Source organism: Arachis ipaensis, chromosome B10, assembly GCF_000816755.2.
Source record: "Arachis ipaensis cultivar K30076 chromosome B10, Araip1.1, whole genome shotgun sequence".
Lineage (NCBI taxonomy): Eukaryota > Viridiplantae > Streptophyta > Magnoliopsida > Fabales > Fabaceae > Arachis > Arachis ipaensis.
This window is the reverse complement of record NC_029794.2, coordinates 131,962,730-131,970,241: the sequence shown is the minus strand read 5'-3', so window position 1 is coordinate 131,970,241 and position 7,512 is coordinate 131,962,730. Positions and strand designations below refer to the sequence as shown.

At 30.5% G+C, this 7,512-nt stretch overlaps 2 protein-coding genes across 3 annotated transcripts in view; one reads left to right on the top strand and one right to left on the bottom strand.

Annotated features, from left to right (window-relative positions):
- LOC107624123 (thylakoid membrane protein slr0575) lies at positions 108-4,588 on the top strand. 2 transcript variants are annotated; one of them, XR_002355565.1, is made up of 10 exons: positions 108-507; positions 958-1,004; positions 1,109-1,211; positions 1,372-1,458; positions 2,370-2,453; positions 2,663-2,716; positions 3,810-3,901; positions 3,996-4,076; positions 4,216-4,261; positions 4,364-4,553. XR_002355565.1 is itself a non-coding variant. In XM_016326584.2 (9 exons), the coding sequence occupies exons 1-9, from the start codon at positions 205-207 to the stop codon at positions 4,432-4,434; spliced, it is 876 nt and encodes a 291-aa protein (XP_016182070.1). In that variant the 5' UTR covers positions 108-204; the 3' UTR covers positions 4,435-4,588. The 2 variants fall into 2 exon arrangements, 1 of the variants encoding a protein (XP_016182070.1); XM_016326584.2 differs by lacking the exon at positions 3,810-3,901 and having other exon boundaries at positions 4,364-4,588.
- Positions 4,364-7,512, bottom strand: part of LOC107621293 — a 4,885-nt gene continuing 1,736 nt past the window's right edge. The window contains exons 4-5 of the mRNA XM_016323324.2: positions 7,188-7,360; positions 4,364-5,408 (exon numbers count right to left, since the gene is read on the bottom strand). Of these exons, the coding sequence (XP_016178810.1) occupies positions 5,208-5,408; positions 7,188-7,360 (374 nt within the window). The 3' untranslated portion in view covers positions 4,364-5,207. The remainder of the gene's footprint in view (positions 5,409-7,187; positions 7,361-7,512) is intronic.

Here is a 7,512-nt window from a genome sequence, read left to right as displayed (position 1 = left end):
TTATAATTAAATATATATATATATAAAATTTTTGAAACGGACAATTTAAAATTAAACTAATATATATCCAAACAAAAAAAATATATTTATTATTTTCTGAAAGATAACGAGGACACGTGATCCAAATTTTGGCGGTTGAGGAGCAACCACCACTTTTTCTCTAAAATTTCGTAGGGTGCTCAAAATACACAAACAAATCCGAAAATGAGAATAGCAGGTGGAGCCACGGTGTGCTCCGGGCACCGTTCCCTCTCACTTCCGTACTCAACTCGGTCACGACCCACTTCGACTCAATCGCAACTCATATGGCGTAGGAGAAGTAGTAGTCGCACCAATGGAAGTGCTAAGGTTTTCTTGCAAGCCAATAAGAGAAAGTTAGTGTTGCTCAGTCCTCTCAGAGCCGCTGAATCTGATTCGTCGTCCACACAAACCGCTTTGTCGGTTGAAATTCCCAATAACAATTACAATAAAACCCTCATTTCCGATGATGGCTTCTCTCTTTCTAAGGTATCTTTCTATTCGCTATCAGAAGTTTATGTAAATCTAGCACTAATTTGGAATACAAGTCGGTCTGTGCTTTTATTTTCTGTTTTAGTTTCAGGAATTTTTGTTTTTATAATTCTGCTAAGAAAATGGTGTGAAAATAGTGAAAATAATTAATGAGTTTGGTTTATATTTTTATTTTCTATTTTTATTTTAATGTTTTGCTTTTGTGATTTTGTAAAGAAAATAGGATATGAAAACATAAAATACTGCAAATAGAAAAAAAAAAAACCTAAGGTGTTATTTAAGTCTGTTTATTTATTATTTATTATTTCAGTGATTGTTGATGCAATTTGAATCATTACTAGTTCATGGAAATCTAGCACTAATTTGGGAATAGAAATCCTGTAGTACCGGCTAACTAACCAGTATTTTGCAATTACTTGCATTATTTATGTAGTTTAATGGTTGCAGGTTTCATTTGGAGTGGTTGGTCTAGGTGTTGGACTTTCACTCTTGTCGTGAGTTCTATTTTAATTTGACTTTCTCAAATTCTTCGTTGAAATTGCATCATGTATGAAGTGCTTTGATTCTTATATTAGCCTTTTGGTTTTGAATTTTACAGCTATGGTTTTGGGGCATATTTTAATGTTCTACCTGGATCTGAATGGTCTGCTATAATGTTAACGTATGGCTTCCCGCTTGCAATTATTGGCATGGCACTTAAGGTGATAAAAGTCTTATAAATGTGATTAGTGTTGTATGATGGAGATTCATGATAACTAAGCTGTATAAAAGATAATCATGTTGAGAATCCCACGTCCTAATGCTCTTTGAACATTATTTATTTTCTTCTTACTTTCACAATTGGACCTTTTTTTGCTACAGTATGCAGAACTCAAGCCAGTTCCATGCCTCACATATTCTGATGCTCAAAGCTTGAGTGAAAAATGTGCAACTCCAATTCTTAAACAGGTAATCTCATCACATGTATTCTTTATTGCTATGTAATCTTCCTTGTCATATATGTTTCTATTCTTTTCAGGCTGTTGTAATAGGGAAAATATATTCTTTATATTTCTGATTCATGTGATTGTCTGCTGATTCCATTAGAACAACAACAACAATTTGCCATGTCCCACTATAACCGGACGACTAGCTATAGTGTCCTATTGTAAACGATTATAGACTAATTATTACATTGATTCCATTTAATCTTTGTATTCCTAACTCTCCCCTTGCAACTGATTTACCCGAGAGCAATCAAGATTATGTGATTGAAGAAAGCAAATAAATTGATATTTAGGTTTTGGTCATCTATATATCACGGTTTAAATTTTTTATTTGGAATTCTTTTTTCATTAAATTCTGTAATTCCTTAGGTACTTTCATTTCAATTTAAATTGTCAACGGTTATCATCAAGTTAATTAGCTAACATAGGAAACACATTTACATGCATCAGCTAGCAAAATGATCAATTTGAGGATTTATGATTTAACTCAAGTCAACTTGTCTATTAATTGTGCCTGTTAGGTCTCACATTGTTTTTATATTTGACCTGAATTTATATGGGAAACCCAATCTTTGTAATACAAAGTTGATTAATTTACATCCGTGATACATGTCAAAAATTTATAATACCTACACAGATATTGTGCATCTGTTAAGGAAATTCAAGTTATTAAAGAAATCGTAAATTTTAAGAAATCAAGATCAAATCCTACATTGTTTTAAAATTAATATTGTCATTTCATTTTCAACGATTAAGTAATTTACTCTTATACTCAATGTTTCTTTGTCATTCATACGTACTCATTGCAAGTATATCACTAGATGATTTAAAATATTATATTAATGTGCTGCTAACCTTCTTGTGCCGTCTTAGGTAAAGAGCGATGTCACTAGATTTCGTTATGGGGATGAACAACATTTGGACGAGGCATTGAAACGGATATTCCAATATGGTCAAGTATGTTATTTTAATTAGTGTGTTATATTTTTGTATATAATCTTTTCTTCGATTTCATATTTGACAGAATAGAAAGTAGATTTTTATTTTTACTCCATGTATTTGAAATGGACATAAATCAATACTTTTTCACCCATTTCTCTTTCTGTTTGTGCAACCCGAGATATAGTATTCGGTTTTGAGATAATTTTATTTGTTTTATTTATCAGGGAGGCGGAATACCAAGAAGGAGCGCACCCGTTCTACACATGATCCGTGAAGAAGTATGCATTTCAATTTTCGTCAATGCAATATCAGTACTATCATTAAGTTTACTTTTGCATTTTTCTCGTCTCATTGAACTGCTTTAAATATTCTGATTTTTCTGTTATGTTCTCATTCTATTTCTATTTCAGTTGTGCTATCTTCTGGTAGTATGTCAATGTAATGCACTCTGACCACAATTTAAGTTATAACATTAATCGGATGTCAGAGTATTGAAGGAAGCTAGGTAGGAAAGAAAGATAAAAGGAAAAAGAATAAAATAGAGAAAAAAAAAGTATGTGGTTCTTTAATTTGAAGCAAGTGCATTTGTGAATTGTGATTTGATGAACATGCATGCTATGTATTGTTGTCTTTGCAGTTTTTCTGTTGTCCTACAATTGTTCTGCGGTTTTTCTAATGTTCTTATTATTCTGTTGTTTTTCTAATCTTCACACACCTAAGAAGATCAAGGAGAAGTTATTTCCTTTATATATATATATATATGGTGTGAGGCTCAGAGTAAAATACTCTTCCCTCGTCGTATGCGAAATTTCTCACTTCTTACCAAACAGAACCCTAATATCCCCCTCCCTGTTCAAAATTGAAAGGAAATAGTTTATTTTCATTTCTTTGATGCCGATCAAAGATGCCGCTAAGTAGCAATCTAAAGCTGATTTAGCGAAGAAGCAGAAGATCGTAGAGGACAAAGCCTTCGGTCTCAAGAACAAGAACAAAATTAATAATTACATACAAATGAGAAGAACGAAACGTATTGAAAATGTTAAAACGAATGTTTTAAAAGATTCTTTTATATTTTACATCTAGTTGGGTTTATTATTCATCATCATATACTATATTATATTATTTTGTTTCTCATATAAATCCAATATGTATATATTAAGATAAAAATATTTCGTAGACAACTTGTTAATAATTAAAATAATGCTAAATAGTTTAGAATGTTTTATTCGCATGATACAATTTATTCAGTTTTACTAGGAGTTGCAATATCTTGCTTGCAACCATCTGAATACAAATGTGCTCAATACCTGTGTTGTCTTTGAGCACTTTGAGATGCACTTAACACCATTTTTGTTGCCCCAGTCTTTGTAGGCTCTTTGCAATTCATTTCTGAGTTAACTCAAAGTGTATTAAGATTGGCCTATAGAAAAGTCTATTTCACTCCATATCTACATGAGTTGATTGTAACTGCTTGATACAACTTAATTTTGATTTAAAGATTATTGGTATTATGCTATCTTTTCCACGCGTCATTCATTCTTTTTTTATGACTTGTAGGTCACTGATGATGGTAAATACAGTTTGGTGTTGGTTTTTGAGGCCAAGGCTCTACAGTTGTCAGATTTTGAACAGAGACAGGTATAAAAAATTGACTGAATCTCTTTTCAAATGTAATATGCATTTCTTATTGTCTACAGTTCTAAGATATTATGGAATCTGGATTTTTAATACTGAGTACATGTGCTAATTCTTCCTCATTCTTCCAACATTTGTTTAGGCTAAATTTGCATCATTTTTCGGGCCAGGAATTACAGCTGAAGTTGGTGAGTATTATAGTTCAGAAAGCTAAGTTTATTTGCCAATATTTACTAATTAAAAACCACCGAACATGAATGAGTACATTCTGATATAATATCTGGATGCAGGTAAGGGTGAAAAAGATTTATACGAGGTTCGTCTTATCTCCAATACAGACCCCAAATCATCTTCTTCATGAAGTTCTTGATCGTTTTATTCTACTCTTCTATCTTATTTGCTTTAGATAAATCACAAGACTTGGGTCCTTTGAATGATGTAAAAGTATTAGATTTAAATGTATTCAATCATTGTAAATTATTTTAACATATATTCATAAGAAAAGAATTGCAATTCAAAGATGAGCATAGCCCATGCGATAGATTATTAATTTTGAAAATCTTATTAGGCCTACTATTTATAGATAGTTAGTTAGAAGTGGTTAGTTATAATAGTCAGTGACAGCTAGCTCATGTTATAGCTAGTCATGTGATTAGTTAGAATTAGTTACATTTACTCTTATGTGAAACCAAACTATTCCACCAACAACCACAAATTGTTAGGTTCAATTCCTACTAGTTGCACATCAGTTGTACTGTTCTTCAAGCAAGTGGTCTATCTTATTTTTGTTCAAGAATAAAATCTTAGTAATTATCTTAGTTCATCTTCGACATTATATTTAGATTTAATGAAATACGATGAATTTAAAACCTTAGTTCAAAACAAAGTGAAGTCAATCTATATACACTTCTTATTAAGTAGAAGGAGTGGGGTAAAAGAAGATACTAACAGACTTCAAAATATACAAATCATCATTTATTTGCATTCGCACAGAAAATCATGAAAAAAATATACCACCATGGTAATAAGTTGCGAAAATTGCCTAAGAAAGTGAGAGAACAAAGAAATTATTGGCATCTCATCATCCTAATGTAGTTGCTACTTATTCTTTTAAGATATTTTCAAACTCTTTCTTTAGCAACCTTTAAAATGCAAGAAAGATGTAGTATTCTTTCTGTGTCTTTCATTATTTTCTCTATGTCTCTTATTGTGCTTCATCCATGAAAAACACCCACCACTTCGTCTGCAAAGTTGCGCATCTCTCTTCATATACTCATTCTTTCTTCTTTCTGATTCTTTTGTTGTTTCCCATGTTTCTTTACCTTGCATTTCTACCTGCACGTGCAGTTGTATTATACACATTAATTACAAATGTAAATTGTAATTAATAAAATGTTTATAAACCTCTAACTCCCAATTAAAATTCAATTGTTAGACGGACCAAACTAAGATCTAATACTAATCAAATAACTGAATGTACTGAACACAAAAGGTTTACATACTCCAAAATCGTTTCTCTGTCTTTATGAGTCACATTTTTAATTTATTTATCATTTTATAATTATATTTTACAAAATAATATATAAGTCATCGATTATTATGTTATGCGACGTATTTTAACTTTATATTATCTTACTTTTTCATATTATGTTAGTTATGTGACACGAATAATTTATATGGATGTTATTAAGTACTTATATCATTATATGGTTTTGTGGGATCCTATAATCTTAGGTACAATCTTGCGTGTTTTATGTTTTAGTATTACCTTTCTGAACCCTGCATGAAATCTCAATTATTTTTGCTACAAAAAGAATGAAGGATGAGTCAACTTATCATTATCAAACTTTTAGTACTACTACTTTTGATGTCAAGAGTGTCTTATTTTAACTATGTACATACATTTTCAAAAAAAAAAAAAAGATTAAATCATTTTATTTTAGGTGAATTAAATTAATTATATATTTCTATTTTTTATTAAATAAATCTTTTTTTAGATGACTTTTTCTTTTTTCATTTAACAAATATATTATATGTATTCAAATCGAATACTATATTTTTGTGTTTAAACTTTAAATACATGTATTATTTTAAATTTTTTTAATATATATTTTATTTGAATGACTAATTTTTTATTAATAGCTTATTATATATATATCATGATTGTTCATTCAATAAGATTACTAATAAAAAAACAATATTACATAACTTTTCAAACAAACACTTATTTAAAATCAAACCTGATTTTTTTTTTTATTAATCTAGAAGCATCAATATTATTTAAGGACAAAAGTAGTGGACATAAGACACCACAATGTTTTGGACCACTTGTCCCTTCACTTGATGGAGTTCATTAACAATGAAAAGAAGAATGAAATCTATGCCTACCACACTAGATTGGTGATCTTAATTGATATATAAAAATAGATTCTGGCTGCACACGGATCGGATTGGATTGGATACAACCTAAAATTCTATCTGATCCGCACTGCACTCATCGGATCGAATCGGACGATATCCGCGTTTTTTCAGACTGGATCCGATCTGATCCGATTGCGGATCGGATCGGATATCAGGTATATCCGCATAATTCAAAAAAACTACTTTAAGATTTTGTTTAGCTGTTTTAAAAAAAAAAATATCCAGAAAATTTATTTTTCACCTGTTTAAGCCTATCTACTTCTAAAATATTATCAATAAAAGTTCTCTTGAATAACAAAAACAAAATAATAACACAATATTTAAGTTTAATTACTCTAAGTTGAAGTACAACATAAAAAATTAAAAACAAGATATCATAAAATTCATAAAATAACACACTAAAATTCATATCACATTAGAGTTTACTTTCTTAAACTATGCTATTTATATGAGATGTGCAGATATACGGATTTGCGGATCGTATCCGCGGATATCACTGCCAAATCCGCAATCTGATCCTACCATAGTGCGGATCGAATCTGATCCGATCCGATGACTCTGCGGATCGGATAATATCCGCAAAATTCGGATCGGATGCGGATAATTACCGCAGATATGCGGATATTATCCGATCCATATGCAGCCCTAGATTCTGGTGATGATTAACTTATTTGAAACCAAAATAGCACATACCTCTTCTTTAGATTTGGTTATGGCAATTGAATTAGGTGAATCTTCATAGTATGGCTTTATTGATCTCTCTGGAATGCATGATGTTAGAGCACTATTGCCACTGCTTGTACTAAGATAAGGAGGTGTATTTTGAGTACCATCAGCCTCTATTGTCATTTCCTCTCTCTCAATTTCTGTATAAATAATAAATAATCATAATAAAGTAAATTATTCTGCTATTATTGAATTATGATGAATAAATTGATATTTTTTTTTTATCGGATTAGTCTTCCAGTATAATTATAATGGATGGATCATGTACTTAAAAATATAGGTCAAAGTCAAA